We start from the raw sequence: 21696 nt of genomic DNA, 5'->3' as shown, positions 1-21696 counted from the left end.
CAGGTGACCAGGAGGCCACACAGCTTCAGTCAGTTTCACTGAAACCCAGGATAGGAGGGGGAAGACTGGCACCCCCTGATCTTCGTTTATTTATATATTGTTGTTTTTTTACTTTGCACCATGAATACGCCATCCTAAGATGCCGGCCAAGCTTCCCATCCAGACAGGCCCTTAGGTCCTGACTCTTACAGGACTGTAGTTTATAGTTTCTTTTGCACTACATAATTCACGTTTTTTATATCTCGAAGCCACTGCTATATATCCTATTGGCACTAACTTTCTATTTTATTGAGGTTATCAGCTGCTCTTCTAAAACTCTTTAAACTACTTTTGGTGCTTTCGCGCATCGCAATATGGCGGCCACCTTTCCGTACCTGGCTACAGGTTACCAGTCTAACATGGAAGATCTGCTCCTCCCTGCTCCAGCTGAATCCTATTTTCAGCATTTCGGCGCGTTGCTAATGCATATTTATATCACTGTTAGTAGCAACCATTAGACAGGCTCCTTTGAGGCCAGGAGGAGGTGTATCCCCTTCATGATTCACTTCTTTAAGGTAAGCCCTGTGCTGTTTGTTCCAGCTAGCCATTTCTTTAGCTTAGGGAACAGGCCACTTGACGCTTGTTTGCCTATTCTATCTTTGGGGCTTCTTTTCGGCTGGTTATCTGCTCCAGCCCCTGAGCCACGCTGCTCATAATTACCCCGCCGAGGGTCTTGGTAGGTTGGTTTATCATTGTCCCATTTATCTGGACTATTCTCCGGTTGATCTGTTTTTCACTTATGGTGCCTTCTGTTATTTTTTCCTATTCAGAAGTCTAATCGTCCCAGTGAGACTAGTGATTTAATTTTTACTTCCATCTCCTCCTTCCTGTGAACCGGATACCAGGCGTATGTGCCCCACGATCAATGAGTTAGTGGCGCAGTACTTATATCAATTGGTAACCTTTATCCATAGTAGGTTTTTTCCTTGTTTAATTTGATTTCTTCACCATGGGTCGCTCTCATCTGTGGGCCATTACTGAACCACGGTGTTCTTCTGGGTTTGTGCTTGTCCAGCACTATGGCTCTTCTTTATTTGGTGATAGGTAGATTAACATTGCACATACTTTAATGCACGACTACTTTTTTTTACCTTTTGGCTCCTGTTTCCCTTTCAGTTTAGTGACTATATCCAATTATGCCTTTTGTTTTCAGACCAGTAGTTGTGAAGATTGGGAGCCCCATGCCTAGTGCACAGCTCTGTTTGATTATACTTTGAATGGATGGCCGCCTGCCACCGAATGTATTCTCATAGACAGCGCCCTGATGCAGGTTGATCTCCTCTATCGTTAACATCAGTCCATTTGATATAATACTCATTTCACATTGCACAATGGGCAACAGTTTTTATTTATTGTGATCTAGTCTAATGACGGTAATGTGATTAATGTTTTGTATAGTCTTTTGGTGAATGTTGTTTTTGTTCTGATTGTAATGTCATTGATCATGTGTGTTTGTGCAGTACAGATTTCATATTTGTATTGTTTGCTTGTACATGTGGGTGCTCACAAATTGAATACATATAACTTTACAACTGTGTGTACTATTTTTCTCGTTTAATTTTTGTTTTTTTAATATAAAAATAAATTATAATAGGAAAATGCTACTTACCAGTATGCATCTGTTCTTGGCATGTAGAGCTGCAGATTAAACACTATGCATAGATCGCCATCTGGTGTTGGGCCTGGATGTTTGCAGTTGTCTTGGAACAAGTCTTTGGAAGTCACGAGATAGGCGACTCCTCCTTTGGACAACAGTGCGCATGGGCTTCAACTCCATCTTCAGAATGTTTTTTCGCCAAGAAGGGAAATTATGGAGTTTTGTGAGAACAGAAAAAGATGTCCATGTATGTTGTATCTAATTAGGATAATACTGGAACAGATAAAGGTAGCTGGGGAGGTGGGTTGATCGTGTGTGAATCTGCAGCTCTACATGCCAAGAACAGATGCATACTGGTAAGAATCATTTTTCGTTCGATGCATATGAGCTGCAGATAACACACTATGCATAGATCGCATAGCAGTACTGTCCATTTAGCGGCGACCACCAGGATCTGTTGCAGTAGTCTGAAATAGTGTTTTGAGGACAGCCTGGCCCACACTCGCTTGTTGTTTTGCTTGCACATCTACACAATAGTGTTTTGTGAATGTGTGCTGTGTGGACCATGTTGCTGCCTTGCAGATATCATCTAATGGAATGTTTCCAAGAAAAGCAATGGAAGCCCCTATTTTGTGAGTGGAATGAGCTTTAGGGGAAATAGAAAGTGTACATTTTTCTTTCTGATAGCAAATCTGTGTACATTTGAGGATCCACCTTGCACTTCCAGACTTTGATATGGGATTGCCTTTATGTGGTGGTGAGAAGGAAACAAAACATTGTTTTGTTTTGCGAAAAGGTTTTGTTCTATCAATGTAGTAGAGAAGTGCTCTTTTTACGTCTAGTGTATGAAGAGCTCTTTCTGCAACTGTTTGTGGTTGCGAGAAGAATACTGGCAACTCTACAGACTGGTTGAGATGGAAAGGAGTAATAACTTTTGTAAGGAAGTTGGGATTTGTTTGATGAAGTTGTAAAAATGGTTCTTTAATAGATTGTGCCTGTAGCTCACTGACTCTTCTGAGAGATTTGATAGTGACAAGGAAAGCGACTTTCATGTAAGAAATTGTAGCTCACATTTATGCATAGGTTCAAATGGAGGACCCATTAATCTAGGGAGGACGATGTTTACTTTCCACACTGGAGAGGGTGGTACACTGGGAGGAATTATTCTTTTGAGGCCTTCCATAAATGCTTTGATGGCAGGTACCCTGAATAATGATAGATGTTTTCTATTTTACAGATAGGCTGCTATGGCAGCAAGATGTAATCAGATTGATGTGTATGCTAGATTAGATCGTTGAAGATGTAGTAGGTAACATATGATGTGTTGAATAGACTTATCTAGAGGATTGATTGTGTTATTGGTACAGTATATTACAAATCATTTCCACTCGGATGCATAGCAGGCTCTAGTGGTGGGACGTCTACCTTCTTTGATAACATTCATACAATCAGGTGGAAGATTGAGATAACCGAATTTCAAGACTTCAGGAGCCAGACCGCCTGGTTGAGCTGTGCTGGATCTGGGTGTTTGATCTCTCCATGGTTCTGTGTTAAGAGTTGTGGGGAGAGATGCAGTTTTTGGTGCAGGACTACTGATAGTTCAAGCAAGGTTGTGTACCAGGGTTGTCCAGCCCATGTTGGAGCAACTAGGATCAGTGTTAGTGACTCTTGTTGCAGCTTGCGTTCGACTAGTGGAATGAGTGGGAGAGGCGGACAAGCGTATGCAAATCTGCCTGACCAATTCATCCATATCGCATTGCCTTCGGACAATGGGTGTGGATATCTGGTGGCAAAAAGCTTGGGGATTTTGCTTTTAAATGTGTGGCTAAGAGATCTATCTCTGGATGTCGCCAAATTTAGAAAAACGGTCTGAGGACTTGTGGGTGAAGTTCCCACTTGTGAATCTGTTGTGTCTGGCGACTTAATACATCTGCAATCTGATTCTGTATTCCTGGAAGATGTTGGGCTAAAAGGTATATGTTTTGAGGAATTGCCCATCTCCATATGCTCTGTGCTAGTTGAGAGAGCTGCAGAGAGTGAGTCCCCCTTTGTTTTTGTAGATAATGCAATACATTGCTGTAATATTCTCCGTTCGGACTAAAACAGCTTTGTTGGATACAAGTTTCTGTAATGCTTTTAATGCCAGAAATATTGCTAGGAACTCCAAATGATTGATGTGGAGTAGCTTTTGCTGTGGTGTCCACCTGGCTTGTATGGTGTGATGTAGTGGATGAGCTCCCCAGCCGGTGAGTGATGTATCTGCTGTTAACACGATTTGTGGATCCGGCTCTAGGAAAGGTCGCCCCTTAGAAAGGTTTTGGGTGTTCCACCACTGCAGAGGGCGATGTGTGCGACCGTCCACCAACACCAGATCTGTTAATTGACCTTGAGCTTGGTTCCACTGACGTGCTAAGCATTCCTGTAAGGGGCGCATCTGGAGTCTTACATGAGGTACTATGAATATGCAAGAGGCCATCATCCCTATTAGTTGCATAAACACTTGAGCAGGCAATGAGTGTTGCGGTTGTAATTTTGTTATAAGGGCCTGCATAGTTGCTATCCTGACTGTATTGGGATATGCAAGGCCTTTTGAGGTGTCTATTGTGCCACCTAGATATTGTTGGATGCGGGATGGCTGGAGGTGAGACTTTGGGAGATTTATTGTAAACCCTAATTCGTGAAGTAGTTGGATTGTGGTGTGTGTGGGATATAAACACTGGGTATGTGACTTGGCTTTTATAAGCCAGTCGTCCAAGTATGGGAAGACATGAATGTGTTGTCTTCTTAAGTGGGCTGCTACCACTGCCACACATTTTGTGAATACTCTAGGTGCTGTGGTAACTCCGAATGGGAGAACCTTTAATTGATAATGCTGACTGCCCACTACAAACCGAAGATATTTCCAGTGAGCAGGGTGAATGGGAATGTGGAAGTAGGCGTCCTTGAGATCTAAAGTGGCAAGGAAATCGCCTTGTTTTAGGTAGAGGAAGGACCTGTTGAAGAGTGACCATGTGAAAATAGACCTCAGACCATTAAATCTATACAATCAGACTAATATGGGCCTCAGGGTTCCACCCTTTTTTGGGATCAGAAAGTTTAGGGAATAAACTCCTGTGTTTTGATGGTTAGGGGGAACTGGTTCTATTGCATGTTTGTGCAGTAGGGAAAGCATCTCTTGTTTTAGAAGCCTTAAATGTTCTGTTGACATTGGACGCTGTTTGGGTGGTATGCTGGGGGAGTGTCAGTGAGCTCCAGGCAATAACCGTATTGGATGATTTGTCTCATCCACCTGTCCGTGGTGATACTGTTCCAGACAGGTAGGAACTGGGTTAATCTTCCCCCGACTGGAGTATGATAGTCCGGGGGCAGTGGCGGGAAGTCATTGTTTGGAGGTGGTGGCAGTACGAGTATTGATAGTTTTGCATCTGCCTTTGCTGTTATTGCCTCTGTAGTGTCATGTGTAATAACCTCTGGTAGAGGTTTGTGTGGGACTTTTATATGAAGTGGAGGCGTTATCTGTGTTGAAGGTTCTAGAGGCGCCCCTATAAGAGGAGCGACAAAAGGAACTTCTGGGAGCTTGAGATTGCAAGGCTCCCATTGATTTGGCGGCATCAGTGTCTTTTTTAATCTTTTCTAAAGATGAATCCACCGTAGGTCCAAATAAGTGTTCTTGGTCAAAGGGTTGGTTCAGTATGGTAGTCTGAACCTCAGGTTTAAACCCTGATATCCTTAGCCAGGCATGTCTGCGTAAAAAGGACACAGGTATTTATCGCCCGGGAGGCGGTATCTGCGGCATCTAGAGCACACCGAATGGAAGTATTGTTTACCAGTTTACCTTCTTGTATGAGATCATGAGCTCTTGATCTGAAAAGTGTTGCAGTAGGGCCTCTAGCTCGTCATAGTGTGCCCTATCGTACCTAGCCAGTAAAGCCTGTGCGTTGGCAATCCTCCCTATGTTGGCTGCTTGTGACGCTGTTCTTTTGGCAGATGCGTCCAAGACTTTTGACTCTTTGACAGGTGGTGGAGTATCGCCTGAGGTTTGAGAGTATGCCCTTTTTCTGGCGTTTGAAACAACCAAAGAATCTAAGGGAAGCTGTCCTTTAATGTATGCAGGGTCAGTTGGGGCTGCCTTGTATTTTTTTTTCTATTCTAGGGTTAAAGACTTCAAGAGCGTGTTTAATTACCCCTTTTAACATTGGTGGAATGGAGGTGGACCTTTGGGATGTTGCAAAAGTGTCCATGAGGAAGTCTTCTTCTATGGGGTCTGTATGTAAATTTACCCGTGGTATTCTGCAGCCCTGTGTATTAGCTGAGTGAAACCTATAGTGTCCTCTGGAGGGAATGGTCTAGATGGGTAGACATCCTGTTGTGGAACGTTAGGGACATCTGGTGTGCCATAATTTTCCCATAGTTATGAAAAACAATTGGTGCTTCAAACATCTAATTCAATTAACAGTAAATCTAGACCAGAATCAGTACTATATTGTAATAATGATGTCCAACCGGACACTTGATTTAATAAATGGAAGCAATTAGTAGCGATCAAACACAAAGTAATCGAGTGGGACACAGTCCTGTATCCTACGGAAACACACTAAAACAAAATTACAAATGAACAAACATCTTTCAGGCAAAACCGGGAAAAGCTTTTTGCCAATACAAAGAATCTGGGCAAGCTTTTTGAATAAACAGTCATTGCACTTGTTTTAACAAATCGGTTTAACGTGCAAACTGTTTAAAAAGTCGACGATGTTTCGATCCATAACTAGATACTTGGATCATCATCAGGACAGGGAGAATTGCAGGACTGAGGTAATTCGCTGCCTGTGGAGAAATTGGAACGGGGAGGGAGACAGGAGACACAGAATTAAGAATATGTAGGAAAACGTGGGAGAGCAGTGACCTCCTGACCTCCTGGTGATTACTACAATGTGATTTAGGTGACTCAAGTAGCGATGGTGGATAGTGAATACATGGCCTAGGAGAGCAATTGGCCTTGATAAGGCCCTGGAACTAAAGGGAAAGGACATGGTGAATTAAGGTGAAGACCGAGTGGTGGTAAAAATCTTCTAAAGGATAATCGATCAAGCGGGTGGAGTTTGTAACCAATTAGATCAATGCGTGAATGCAAGGATCGAGGTAAATGCAATCAGTCACGGTGGTGGGGGTCTATGGGGGCACTTAAGTCGTGGAAGTGGTGAATAAAGGTGCGGACTGAGTAGTGGTAGAATTACATCTCAAGGATAACCGATCCAGCGGCTTTTATAGGGAACCTTAGAACGAAATTGGAGGCAGCCTTGTAATGATGGCCGAAGGGCGTCCAAATTAGTATGTCTCGGTTCAGGCGCTGGCTAGGTGCCGATCACACATACAGCCTGGGGAGGAAAAGGACAGGGTGCTGAACTCCTTAACGTTCACAAGCAAGGGGCTGCCAAGGTTCAGCTCGTAGTCTAGCGCGGTCGCTGTGCGTGCTTACCGGTAGAGTGGAGTAGCGTCACTCTGATCACGAGCTCAATGGCTGGGGTGCAAAGACGAGGGGCGGCCAAATTGAAATAGTGATGTCGCACACGTTGGCTGAGGAGAAAGTGCGGTGTCATGTTGGGTGAGGGAAAGGTAGACAGGGTGAAGTGACTGGATCAAGGGTGAGATTGGAATAAAGACTAAGTAGAAAAATAGAACAGTAGAGGGCATACCAGATACAAACAATTATTGTAATTCGCATATGTAAAGTAGATAATTGCTTATACAATTTAAGGAAACAATTTTGGAAAACAGTAAAAGAAAATAAGAAGTAAAAACTAGGTCATAAGGCTTTGCATACAGGAATTGTGAATTGCATTTGGAAAAGTGAAAATAAAGCGTGCCAGTCAATATTATCAGAGTAAAGTAGTCCAGTCTTCATTTCTGTTTAATCCGTTTTGGATGCTCTCCAGACGGATAATTAGCTTCAGTTCCTCTTTATTCAAGAGTTGTGTCAAATAAGCGCCTCTGGCTGGTAGTTTCACAGTGTTTAGGATGGTCCATCTGATATCGTCTTCTTATGGCCAGCAAGGTTGAAATGCTCGACCAGGGGCGCATTTGGTGTTTGGCAGCGGATCCTGCTGCGATGTTGTCCAATGCGGGTCTTAACTTTCTGTGTGGTTTGTTAAATGTAGTTTTTCAGGCAGGGGCATTGTATCAAATAAATGATGTTACAAGTGTTACAGTTTGAAAAGGATCGTGACTTAACATTGTTGAAAGTGAAAACCTTGCCTTCCATAGTAAAACCGCATATATTGCAGTTACCGCATTTCGAGTGCCCCAGTAGAGGTGTGAGCCCCCAATGTGCATCTAGTGTGAGGGGTTGTGTGGCAGTGCTGCTGGTACCAGGTGGTCTCTCAAATTGCGGCTCATTTGCAAAATGCAAATAAGGGACGTTTCATGTTTAGAATTCCAGCATTAAGTGATGGGCAATGTTTGAGAATGGATTTTCGAATTGGATTAGAAACCGTCGAGAACGTTGTAACACCGACTATTCTATTGGTGCTGTTTTTGACCTTTGGTTATAACAGGATTTCTCTTGGGTAATACCATGCTCGCTTTTGGGCATTGCGCACCAAACGTTTGGGGTAGCCACGTGCCTTCAGTTTGGTTGATAAAATAGAGGCTTCTTGGAAATAGTCTTCTTTTGCAAAGCAGTTACGCCTGATGCGCAAGAATTGGGAATAAGGTAAGGAGTCACGCAGGGCTCTCGGATGATTGCTTTCCTAAAGAAGAAGAGTTTTACGCTCCATGGGCTTTCTGTAGAGTTTAGTCAATAGCTCACCGCTAGAGTGGTATATGTGAGATCCAAGAAAGCAATAGAGGATCGATCTAGAGATAAGGTGAATTGTAGTCCCAGTTAATTGTTGTTTAGAAAGTGTAATAATTGACGAAGTGTGACTTCGTTGTTGTGCCAGATTAAGAAAATATCATCAATATATCAGCGCCATAATGTGACGCCGGAGAAGAAGGGATTTGCGGGTGATAGAATGACTGTGGTCTCTAGGAAATCCATGAAAAATATTGCTAGATTGGGGGCAAAAACGGCCCCATTGATGTGCCCTTGACCTGTTGGTAAAACTCATTATCAAAAGTAAAAAAGTTCTTGGTGAGACAGAGATCAACAAGTTAGAGTATGAAGAGTGTAGGAACAATGTGGGGCCTGGGTCTGGAGTTTAGAATGTTTTGGATGACTGCCATGGCCAGGACCTGAGAGATGTTGGTGTGCAAGGATTCGACATCCATTGTACACAACCGGTCCGTTGTCGGGTTGTAAGGCTGGTGTTCCACTAAATTTATCATTGCCATGCTGTCCCTGACATAACACTCAGTCTAAGGGACAAAGTCTTTGATTAAATAATCCACATATTGGCCAAGTGGTTCAAGATTGGAACCACACCCTGAAACTATAGGGCGTCCAGGAGGACTAGTAAGACTTTTATGTATTTTTGGTAATGTATCAATCACTGTCATTCTAGGTGATTTCACGTTTAAGAATTTGAAATCTTGGGGGCGTAGCCAAGCACGGACTGCGATGGGCGCGTAGTCCGAGTGCTCCGTCGCCCATTTTGCCCTTGACCATCCTGCTTACCTATCCACGGCACCAGACTGCTGCCCATCATGCCGGATCGTCGGCGGAGTCCATCCCACCTGCCCCGGTGCGTGGAGTGCACAGTTTGAAGACGTTATCGCCCTCCCGAGGTTGCGGTCCACGCAGAGTCCTGAGGCCGGGGCCCATGGTAGCTGAGCCTCCAGCATTGAGGATTCAGCCGGCCCACTCCCGCCTGGCGGTGGCGCTAATGTATGTAGAGCGGTGGCAATGGTTTCGCCACCGGGACTGCCCGACACAGCCCTGAGGACCTGGGGCGGCGGAACTGCCAAGGCGGGTACAGCAGCATACTGGTAGGAGCGAGAGGGGCTGAGGCTGCAGGGTGATGGTACGCGCCGGCCGCAATGTGCAGCGCCGCGACTAGCATAGTGAAGCCTCTCGCTCCACCTCACCCCTCGCTGCTGCTCACATGCGATTGCAGCTGACCTGGGCCTGCGTAGGGACCTGCCAATTGAAACGCTCGGCAGCAGGGCGGTCTGTGACCCAGACTCTCCGACGCCCTGGGAGTCTCTCTTCATAATGTGGGGGCGAACATAGCCCCGCAATTAAGACACTTCCCGAATCTTAAGGTGCAGCTGTTGAGGAGTGGGGCGTGCCAGCCGTGGTGCAGTTGTAAATAGCAGCACGCCCCTGTCTGTGATGGACCCTCCACCTGATGTGTTACCAAGCGGAAACACACCCCTTCCCCCCCATGCCAATTGTGTATTTGGGCTCATGCCATAGCCTAAGACCTGGACCCACGGTGGCAGCCCTCCCGACTGACAGCCCCAGCTCGCCTGACGCTTCACGAGGGTGGCGCTGAGTACCTGCACTGCTGTAGCGCCTGGACTATAATAGGAGCGCATGAAGGGAGTGTCACATAACATAACTCTGTAAGTAGCGATTGTGACCCCGCCTGGACATACTGCTGACAACCACCTGCATACCAATTCGAGGCGGGTCAAGAGGTGCTGACAGTGGTTCATTGAGAGGTGGAGGCACGACCTCTCCACCTTTTCCTCCGTTGTTTCCCCTTGGTTCACCCCGCGGGGCTCGGCTGCTCACCTACGCCTTCTTTCCCCACGGCGGGATCAGGAACTAATTGGATTGCAACGAGCGGTCTCGTGCCCAGTGAGACACACTCTGGGGGCTGAGGAGGCCCCTGGGCTTTAGTTCCCTTTGTTCTATTTACCTGCTTTGGCTCCCATCTTGTGGTGATTGGGACAGGGTGAAAGACATTCAGTGACACTCATATTAGACCTGCCCTAGAGCAAAACACTTCATCACCTAATCATCTTTCCTATAAACTGCATCCATCTTTGTCTCACCTCAGCTGTTGTAATGGAGCGCAGTAAGGGGACTGGGACCAGGGGGCCAAAACCAGTCCGAACCAACAAGCTGGATCGGTATACAGTGACCAAAGACTTGCAGCAGGGCCGTCCATCGGACGAAGCGGCAAGGGGAGGCCGTGGGGAAGGAAAGCCCGAGCTCTCGCTCAAAGACGTCATAGCAGCCATCACAGGTATCAAGACCTCCCTAGACTCAGTGGCTATTGATATTAACCTCATCAGAGCAGACATGGGGAAACTCAACGAAAAAGTAAAGCAAGTGGAAATCATGACGACCAGCTTATTGGGTGATGTCACGCAGTTGCAGAGGGAGGTCCAGGAGCTGCAGGAATCACAGAATCGCACGGACCGCAAGCTGGATGACTACGAAGGCCGAATTCGCCGCAACAATCTCCGTATCATAGGTGTTCCTGAAAAAGCGGAGGGGCAATCTCCAGACCTGTTTGTGGAGGACCTTATCCTCAAACACCTGCAACCCAAAGGTCTCAGCAAACTTTTTGTGATCGAACGGGACCACAGGATCCCGGGCGGCCGACCCAGTGGCCCATGTTGGCTCGGGTCCTGAATTACCGAGACAGGGATGTGATCCTCCAAAATTCCAGAGCCAACGCTCCCCTTCGATATGACAATGCTGAAATCTCCTCTTTCCCCAGACTTCACGCAGAGGGTACAGCAGCAGAGGAGATCATTCCTGTCTGTAAAACACGACCTGAGAGAAAGGGGCCTGAAATACTCGATGCAGTTTCCAGCGCGCCTTCGAGTCGAGGCGGAGAGCGTGGTTTTTTGATCGTCCTGAGGCTGTTGCAGACTGGATTGATTTTCAAGGTACTAAACACCAAATGGAGCGAGGAGCTGGAGGTCATGCGGACATTGGGTCAGCCTGAGGCGGAGTTTCAAACAATGGTTGCCTTCTGGAGAAGTAAAGGGAACATTTGATGCGGGGCTGGTTGGAGTGCGGGGGGAAGACTGTACATTACTTATTGGGGCTTGCTGATTTGCATGTGATCTTACGTTTAATGTTCGACTAGGGTGTGACAATGCTGTAGCATAGGGGAGGACGCGGAGCCCACTGCTTTCCCCTTTGTTTTTTTTTTTAATTCTTTTGAATTTTAGGGCGACAGGCACTCTGCTGGTTTTTCAATCGATGGGCAGTTTCGAGCTCAGAGGGCATGGCAGCGGGGTGGGGGGTTGTTGGGATATGTTCTTTTGTGTTTTTCTATCTCGACGGTACGATGTATATACACTACCCCACTAGTGGGGACCTACCCGACTATCAATGGGAGTACAGTGTAACAGGGAAGTTAAAATTCAAGTATATGTAACCTGATTCCACTGTAACCATTTAATGATTCTGTGATGTTGTACCTTATGTCAAGACTGTTTAATAAAAAGATTTACAAAAAAAAAAGAATTGGAATTCTTTGGGGCTAAGGTAACCTTCTGTTTTAGCGTCAGTGGTAATTTGCAAAATGAGTCCCTGTAGCTCCTTGTTGGGATTGGTGGGCAGTCTACTATAGTGGTCAGTATTAGATGGCACAGGATTTCAGCTTTATAGGAGTCTTTTTCTTGTAGGACAATACCTCCCCCTTTGTCTGCAGATTTGATAACAAGGGAGTCATTCTTTTTCAGAGTCTCAATGGATTTCTTCTCCTGGAAGGATATGTATATTGTAGGGAATAAAACGTTTTTTATTTTCTGGTTCATTAACCCCTTGTGTGCTGTGGGACGGTTGAGCTGCCCCATGACGAGCTGAGCTCATCACAGCCGTTGGAACGTTCGCACGCAGGGATAATTACCCCGCTGTGCTGAACGTTCGAAAAACGAGTGAGGAGTGTCGAGGTCCGCTCGCCACGAGGGCAGCTTCGCTGTGCCTCATGACGAGCCGAGCTCGTCAACAGCACAGCGGTGCCGCGCGTGGCCCCCCTCCACCCCGCACAGCAGAGGGAAAATACCCCGCAGCCAAGAGGTTAAGGTCTTTCAAAACCATTTTTTCAAAGGTAGGCGTAAGCGTCGGAAATCTCAACAATTCTGTGTGCAATTCAAGGAAGTTAGGATGAGTAGTGGGGACGAAGGATAGACCTTTACTGAGTAGAGTGAGTTCGGAGTCAGCAAGGGTGTGTTGCGACAAGTTGAAAATGGGTATGGTAGTGGGTGGTCCTGAGTCAGTGGTACTGGGGTTTACCATTGGTAAAACTTCTGTCGGGTTTGGCATTCTCCGGGTGGATTGTACAAACGTTGGGCTTGTTTCACTCGTCCACATTTTAGTTGCTCTGTTTGGCCTCTCCCTAAAATATTAGGGTTCCTATTTGATGTGCTAGGGCCTTCACTTGAGTCAGAATTCTCTGAAGAATCGACTGATGTGTCGGAGAACCCTACTAAGTTATTGCGTCTGTTGTAGCGACCCCACGGTCTGTTGTTCTGGGGATTTGTGTATGTCCTATTAGTGTAAAAGTCCTTTTGTAAGTAGGGGTAAGTGCATTCAACACAATAGGCTTTAATGCCCTTCTTGATCTTAAGTGACTTTTTATTTCGGTCTAGTCTATGGAAATCTTCAACTGCTTTCTGAACTTGGTCAAGTAGCTTCTTCCCTTCAGTGACTGAACTAGATTCTTTAATCCGTTTCTCAATATCAGTGATCTCTTCGTGAAGTTTATTCAGTGTTTCTGTAGCCGTATCAATCCCCAAAACTTTCCCATGGATCATTTGGGATGTAATGAATAGGCTCCCCTAGAGGTTCATTATCCCCTTTGTCACCAGTGGTATTATCATCGTCTGGAGGTGCAGGACATTCTGTGGGTATTGGAGATGGAAGAGGAGAAATGAATTGTGGAGGAGGAGGTGTAGAAGGAACCCTTAAAGGGGAAGTAGCAATGTCTTTTTTCTTAGGAGAAACTGGAGGTGGTGTAGGTTTATCCACTTTCTTTTTGTTGGAGGGACTAATCCTAAAATGACCTGTTTCTGGGTCTATTTCCAGAGTTTTTTGTGTAGGATCGGGTCGAAAAAGCATCTCCTCTGAAGTATGGTGTTTTGGTGCAGATTTTTTCGGGTCCGAATGCTTGTGTGTTATGTTATGTTATGTTATGTAACATTTTTAATGCGCACAGATGCTCCAGCAAAGGAGCGTCCTGGCGCAAGGGAAAGGCAGACACAACACAACACTAAAACCAGCACCAAAAACAGAGCACTTAAAACAGGGGGAGTTTAAAACAGAAAAGTTTTCAAGGCCCTACGGAAAGATATTAGATCATCCAGAAGACGGATTTCCAGGGGGAGCGCATTCCAGAGAACTGCAGCTTTCACTCGGAAGGAGCGTCCTCCCATCCGGCTGAGTCTGAACCGAGGCACAACCACCAAGGATTGTCCAAGGGAGCGAAGTGAGCGAGTTGGCACATAAGGAGAAATCAAATTATTAAGTAGCAAAGGTGCCGACTCACGAAGAATTTTAAAAACCATGCTGAGGGCTTTAAATTGGATTCGCTTATTCATCGGGAGCCAATGTAGGGACCGCAGAGTGTTGGAGGTAGGGCAAGCCCGAGGCAAGCCGACCACCGCCCTAGCCGCAGCATTCTGGACTCGCTGTAAACGGAGAATCTCAGCTTGGTTCACTCCTAAAAGGAGTGAACTAGCATAGTCCAGGCGAGAAATAATCATCGCTTGAATGACCAGCTGTCTTGTAGGAGCATCGAAGAATTTGAGCAGGGGTCTTAGCCCGCGTAATACTCCAAAACAGCAGGCCGCCACTCTCTTCGTGTGAGTCACAAAGCTTAACGTATGGTCAAGCCATACTCCCAAATTCCTGAGTTCCAGGACAGGGGCTGGCGCTGTTCCCAGCTCAGAAGGCCACCATCCATCTCCCCAGAGGTCCGCATCCCTTCCAACGATCATCACCTCCGTTTTTGATGCGTTCAGCTGGAGACAGTTGTTATTCATCCAGCTGGCCACCTCTCTCAGTCCACTGCGGAACCTGAGGGCATCCTTCTTGGCATCCCCGCTGATCGTAACCGCCAGCTGAGTATCGTCGGCATAGGAGACGATGTTGGTTTATAGTCCTTTGGTTTGGAATCAGGAGCTTTGGTGGATTCCGAAAGTTTTGTTGGAGTCTTTGGAACCGGTTGCTTGGTCGGCTCCGAAGATTTTTTCGGATCGGAGGTGTGTGTGCTAGATGTTTTTGGAACCAGTTGTTTTTTCGGTTCCGATGGTTTTTTGGTATCCGAACGTTGATTAGTGAGTTTCAGAACCGATGGCTTCCTTGGTTCTGAGGATTTTTTCGGATCTGAAGGTTCAGGATGTATTGGTGCCGAATGCGCCGATGTGGAACCAGTCTTCGGTGCGGACGGATATATTCCCATAGGTCAGTATCCTGTGGCCTATCCTCATCCCAATCCCAATCCCAATCCCCTTCATCCTGTGGGCCAAGTGATAGTGGTGGTGGTGAATTTGTGGGTGTGATGAGTAAGTTTGGATCAGTGGGCGAAGGAGGTGGAATGCAAGGTGGAGAAGGGTTCGTGCCCACATTTCTCTTTTTCAGAGGAATGTGGTAATCCTCCTGCATGCCCATTATTCTTTTTTCAGACACTTTTGCATGTATATGTCCAGTGTCCGGATTTATTACCAGGTTTCTGTTTCGGATCCGAAGTTGGAACGTCGGACAAAGGTTCTTTTGGTGAAGTCTTTGGTTGCCGTTTTCGGCGTCAAAGGTTTCGGATCCAAACCCTTCCGTTCCAAAGATTTACTCTTCAATAACGATGGAATGGTTAACACTACATGCTTCCGTTTCGACGCCAAATGTTTCGGGTCAGTACCAGAATGGGGTCGACTCGAGTCTGAGCCAGAAGGCTTTCCCTTGTGCTTCGGCGCCCGGTCCGAGGGCGGGAGGCCGAAACTTTCTCGTTGCCAGCCTTGGCCCAAAGGCAGAGGAAGGACCGTAGCCTTTTTGGTCTTGTGTAGCTGGGGCAAGGGGGTTTATGTACTCGCGGTACGCTGACCCGGTGATATGAGCTTCTTCTTCGGCTCCTTGAGAGTGTAGTCCTTCTCTGTCGGAATCTTCGCCGAAGAGTTCCGGTGCGGAGCCGTCTTGTTGCATTTCATGACGTTGTGCCCGACGGTCATGGAACATCTTCTACGACTGAAACGACTGGCACGGGCCGCAGTCTTTTTCGTCGTGTTCTGGGGATATGCAGAGGTTGCACACTTCGTGCTAGTCGGTGCGCGAGAATTTAGGGCGACATCTGGGACAGAGCTTCAATGGAGTCCATTCCATCGCCTGCTAGCAAGCCCGCTGCAGGTAGGCCCGACGGCCCTCCACGAGTTTTCCGATCGAAGGTATACGCGGAGAATGGGAAACACGATCGATCAATACCATAAAGGGTTGCGGATTGGGCGTCAAAGGGAACCTGAGAAACGGGGCCGAACCGGAGCGCAGCAATTCACATCTGAACCCGATGGTGGAAAAAAACAATCCAACAATGGAGTTGATGCCCATGCACACCATCACCGAAAGGTGGAGTCGCCTACCTCGTGACTGGAAAAGACTTCTTCGAAGAAAAACAAAGTGCAAACATCCGGACTAACACTAGATGGCAGGCTACGCAAAGCATGTAATCTACAGCTCACATGCCTTGAACATTAAGTTTCTCATCTTCATCGTCAGTTCACACAATTTTGCCAAAAACCGACACTGTCAATCTCAGCATTATGAGGTACTTTTACGATCTTACTCTTTATTGAAACTTTAATTCCATTAAAGATCCGGCATTAGACCATAAAAAAACAAAATATATTAACAATTGAAAATAAAAAAACAACTTGAAATATAACCACTCCAGTTGATAGCAGTTAGTACAAGCACATGGATTCTCAGAACAAGCAGAGGGTTAAGAGGAACAAATGTCTAGCGTGGCTGTAGTCCAAGGAGACAATCATGTGAAAATCAGGCAGAAGACTGCTTGGCTACTTAGGTTATGTAATCTAGTTCTTTTTAAGTGATGCTGGGGAACTCTTTCTCTCGAAAGGGTTAGCCCATAGTGGCACTCTAAACATGTGAGACCGCTTTTGAGAACAGGTCTCTATTCACAGATTCTGTTTTCGGCTGAGAGCTTTTGGGCGGTAGAAGGCAGATGAATAAAAAAAGTAGGGAAGCTTGCATTCTTTGCGGGTCTGCTAAAGCTTCTTTTTATCTGGAACAATTACAAAGGGTTGGTGGTCTTAAACTGAAAGCCCCCACGTGCATGTGTAGTCTCTGCATTGTGTAAATACCTTCAATATTTTTTTGATATAAAAACACTGCTTTTCTAAATGTATGTTTTAACGAATTCTCAGAGAACTCTGGACCTATGTGAATTTCCCAAAATGAACAAAATTGGAGTAAAATAAAGCAAAAAGAACCTTAAATTTTCACTCCTAAATGCCTTGAATCCCTTTAATGATAAAATACTGAAATTAAGTTTTAATGCACATCATTTGATCTCTCCTGCTTCAATACAGTAGTTTAAGTACTCTGAAAGCTAAGTATTTCCACCAGTAACTTAAATTCTTGGGTTTCCTGGTCTCGCTAGGAGACAAATCTCATTGGGTCGCCAGCAGAGCTCACACATATGCAACCCTTCATGTTTGACCATAAAATAAACCTCTGGAAAGCACTTCCACAAATGATAAAGAAGAATTTATTAAAGTAATAAAAAGAATTTGACCCAAAAGAACTCCAGTTGGTGAATAAGGATGAGACTTACTTTGTATGTTGGGCTGGTCTCCTGGAACGTCAGGAGTTGGCGTTTTTATTATCACACCAGTTTCCTCTGAAAGAAATAAAAGAGTCATCTAAATTTGCACGCATTGAACGTCATATGATTACTCCAAGACACAAACCTCAGTAATAAATCTTTTTGTAATAAATCCTTAACCGACTTAATTTTAGCACAACTCCCCTTGCAACAAACTTCTTGTCTGATCCCTTGATTACCTCAAAATAACACTGGTGTTTACTCCTTTAACCGAAGTAAAAGAGGGCATTACCGTGGGCACTGCATTTGCCTCTAGGGAAGGGTAGTGGTAGAGGTAATAAGCCCCCACTTCACTGCCCATGTTCAATGATCATCGACTCCTACAGCTTCGCATTAGCTACGTAAGATTTAGCAGAATAAAAGATGCCCAAAGTAAATGGAATGTCTGTTTAAACACAAGCTTAATTTCCAATCACAAAAACTATACACTGGACCACCGATTAAAGCCCTTGTGGAAAAAAAATGAATTCTTGGAAATTAAGAATCTGAACAATCGGATTACTGAGTAACTTTGCAGTGAATCTCCTAATTTGAAGGACATACTAGGAAAGATTTCCTTAGACTCAGGGGCAATCTTACTTAGTGCAACTCCTTGGAGAAAAGAAAAATGGACAAGGGTTTCTCGCTCTTTTTTATGATGAGTGTGGCTCTTCTAGATGCAGAGTGTTCTATGGCAGACTACTTTGGCAGAGCTCCTCTCATCTTCAATGGCTATATGTTTTGTAAGTGATTTTTTACCCTGGCCACCAAAAACAGTAGGCACACAGCTGTTTGTGTTTTATAGTCAAGTCAAAAACACTTTATTCGATTAATAAAAATCATAAAAGTATACCATACAATAATAATAAATAATGCCAAGATTACATCAATACAATATAAAAACAGTTTAATAATAGATTTCACATAAAAACGTCATTGTTATTTTAGTAAAATCACATACTTATGGCACCATTATATCATTTTCGCCAGTCTAGTCTTCTTGCTGCGAATGGATACTACAAGAAAATTAGCAACACCAAACATAATCACTTGGAATTCCATTAGTTGCAGGTAAAGTAGTGCTGGCTTAATTTGTAAGTATCCCTTATCTTTTAAAAGTGGGAGAATAAACTTTTTCCTACCTACGTTATAGAAAGAACAGAAGAATAAAAAGTGCATTGTGTCTTGGGATGAGTGGCCGTCACATTTACAAGGCACCGCTTCCTCAAGCCTACACCACCCCTTAGGATCAGACAAGAGAAGATGGATTTGGTTAAATCGAAATTTTGTTATCAACCATCGATGAAATGGGACCGTTATGGTACTAAGGTACGGTTGAATAGATAGAGACGAAATTAGTAGGAAATGTGCCCTGACGGTAGGTTTGTTTAGTTGCACATGTTCCCTCTCCTGCTCTCCAAGTTTCTTAAAATTAATTTTAACCCAGTTAATATCAGCTTTTAACAGACCTTCCGGATTAGTAAAAATCTCCGGGCGTCCCAAATCCCTAGCGGTGGTCTTGATAAAAGACAACCACTGTATTTCCTTTGATTTCTCCAATTTCATGCAATCTCTTAAAATCTCATGATTCAGGGTGAGTTTAGGGTTCAACCATGTTTTCATCCATAATAAAATAGGGGCTAAGCTTATGATGTCTGAAATATAGCCCATCCCTAACTCTTGATGGACCGAAAAAGTAGCTGTTGATTGGGGGAGAGCTAAGAGGGCACGGAGGAATTTATTTTCATCAGTCTGGATAGGCTTAGGTTGTTTGTACCCCCATATGCCAGACCCATATCTTGCAATAGAAATAGACTTAGCTTTGTAAATGGATAAAATTGCTTCACACGGTTTCCCCCCTAACCGTTTAGCAAAACCTAGGATCGCGGCAGAGGACCTTCTAACCGCATTAACTTTGGTGGTAAGTTGTGGGCCCCAGGTAACTCTGTCGTCGAACACAACTCCCAGGTACGTAAAAACTTTCACCCTGGAGATCGCACAATCGTTACAAAAGAAGGTTTTGGTGCTATATCTACTAGAGCCCAGTGTCATAACGTGTGATTTGCTGTTATTAATGACTAGATCCAGAGATTTCATAAATTCTCCAAAGGAGTTTAACAGTCTTTGTAGGCCAAGAGGTGTCCGTGCCAGTAAAACGGCATCATCCGCGTATAGGAGTACTGGGATGGACGTTCCTCCCATACGCGGAATATCAAGGGATGCCTTTACCAATGAGTCTTCCAAGGAATTAATATATAAGGTAAAGAGCATAGGGGCCAGGATGCACCCTTGGCGCACCCCTCTGCCTGACTTAAACCTGGCCGTGCATTTCCCCTCCTGTGTCATTCTTATTGTCGCGTACAGGTTCCTATGGAGCTCAGCCAGAAAATACACCAGTGAACAGTCCAACCCCAGGTTCAATAGTATGGTCCTCAACCTTGACCTATTAACTAGGTCAAAGGCGGTGGACAAGTCCATGAAACCCAGGTAGATTGATACTTTGGCTGCCACCATGTATTTATTTATAACTAAGTGTAAATTGAGGCACTGGTCCTCCGTGCCTCTACCAGCTCGAAAACCATATTGGGCGTTTGATAAGATGTCACTCTCTACAACCCAGTCCGTTATTTTCGCCAATATAACTTTCCCCAAAATTTTGATGGAGGAGTCGAATAGGGATATTGGCCTATAGCATCTGGGGTCCCCCCTTTGGCCCTTTTTAAACACAGGAATGATGGTTGAGCAGGACCATGTTGCTGGGGACCTTGTTACAACTGATGTATTGAAGACGTTTGTAAGTATTTTGGCCCAGTATTTAGGATTAGTCTTGTATAGATCGGAGGGCACACCATCTGGGCCAGGGGCCTTATGGCCAGCAGTTCCCTCTATCGCCTTCTCAACCTCCTCATTTGTAAAAGACAGTGGTAGCCCGGTCGAATTAATCGGAGGGACCTCAAAGGTATCAATCTCCAAATTGCTCCCATAGATTGCCTCAAATGATTTAGCCAATCCCTTTCAGAGATATTAATTTCTAATACGCCATTCTCCGCACCTGAAAATAGCGGATTGTTAACTATTGCCCAAAATCTGGAGCTATCCCTTATAGTAGCCTTGTCCGTCAGTGCGGCCCAGGCATCCCTTTTGATTTCGTTTTTACGGGCCTGTACTGTGGATTTATAAGCTTTCCTCAGCTGCATAACTTGCAGTTTGTCCCGGGGAATCTTTTTGAGAGCCTGTATAAGCAAGTTATGTGCCCTGGAGCAGTTTCGATCGAACCAGCCTTTAACAGGAGTTATTTTAGGCTGGGTTTTCACTGTAAGTTCTTTGGCCACTTGGAGACAGATTGTCTCATAAGAAGCAATAACGCCCCCCCCTGACTTAAGGGGTCCGAGCATACATTAAGTTCAGCACCCACTTTCGAGCTAATGGTGTTAAAAAATTCATCTGGAATTACTTTATTCCACTTTAATCTCCTCCCTTGGTCCTTAGGTTTAACCTCGATTGCCGCTTTAGTGACAGTCTGTTTATTAAAAAAGGAGATACTATGATCCAGCTCCAGGACCACAGGGTTATGGTCACTGTACGTGGAAGGGACGGCATTATAGAACGTTACATAGCCTAAGAGGCCCGGAGATATAAATATGTAATCTATAATAGATTCACTCTCCCTGGCTCTATATGTCACCACCCGGTCATTCCTATTAGAAAACCCAGGTTCATACAGATCCATAGTCGACAGGCGATCCTCCAGAGCTTCCCCCTTTAGGGTATGTTCAAAATGTTGGGGGGGATGAGTTAGGAGGGCCTTCTTCATCATCATACGGACAGTTTAAATGACACAAATGGACATTAAAATCTCCCATCAAAATATAATAAACAAAAGTGGTTTAACTTTCCATATATGATTTTAAAAATGTTAACAGTGAAAGGAGGTGCTCATTTGGGCTCTCACCTACCATGGAATTATAAAAATTAATGAGTAAGAGAGTTGTATTGTTGGTCAAACTAACTTCAACTATCTGATAGTTGGAGGAGGTGGATTCTAACATTTTTGCTGAACCTTCTAAGTTTACTGACACCAGAAGCATCAATCCTCCTCTGTCTCTCCCTGCCGACGAGCGGCAGGCGGGGACAAAGTATGATGTGTAATCAGTGACCCAAAACTTACACTCCCTGTCAGAGGTCTCTTGAAGGGCTACAATGTCATACTGCTTCACGAAATTTACCCAGACCTCATCACCCCTTTTTGTATGTAGCCCTGCGATGTTCCAGCTTAATACTTTAACCGTCTCCCTCACCCCTTCTTTGTTCTTAGAGGTAATTGGGGGCAACTTAGTCGAGCCA

The 21696-nt window shown here is 45.0% G+C and overlaps 1 protein-coding gene across 2 annotated transcripts in view; it reads right to left on the bottom strand.

Moving 5' to 3' along the window:
* TRMT1L (tRNA methyltransferase 1L) overlaps window positions 1-21696 on the bottom strand; it is a 522615-nt gene that overhangs the window by 77345 nt on the left and 423574 nt on the right. For both annotated transcript variants that reach the window (XM_078641383.1, XM_078641388.1), the window contains exon 15: window positions 17323-17388. In XM_078641383.1, the coding sequence (XP_078497509.1) occupies window positions 17323-17388 (66 nt within the window). The remainder of the gene's footprint in view (window positions 1-17322; window positions 17389-21696) is intronic.

Source organism: Lissotriton helveticus, chromosome 1_1, assembly GCF_964261635.1.
Source record: "Lissotriton helveticus chromosome 1_1, aLisHel1.1, whole genome shotgun sequence".
Lineage (NCBI taxonomy): Eukaryota > Metazoa > Chordata > Amphibia > Caudata > Salamandridae > Lissotriton > Lissotriton helveticus.
The sequence above is the reverse complement of the archived record's forward strand: the minus strand, read 5'-3'. Positions and strand labels throughout refer to the sequence as shown.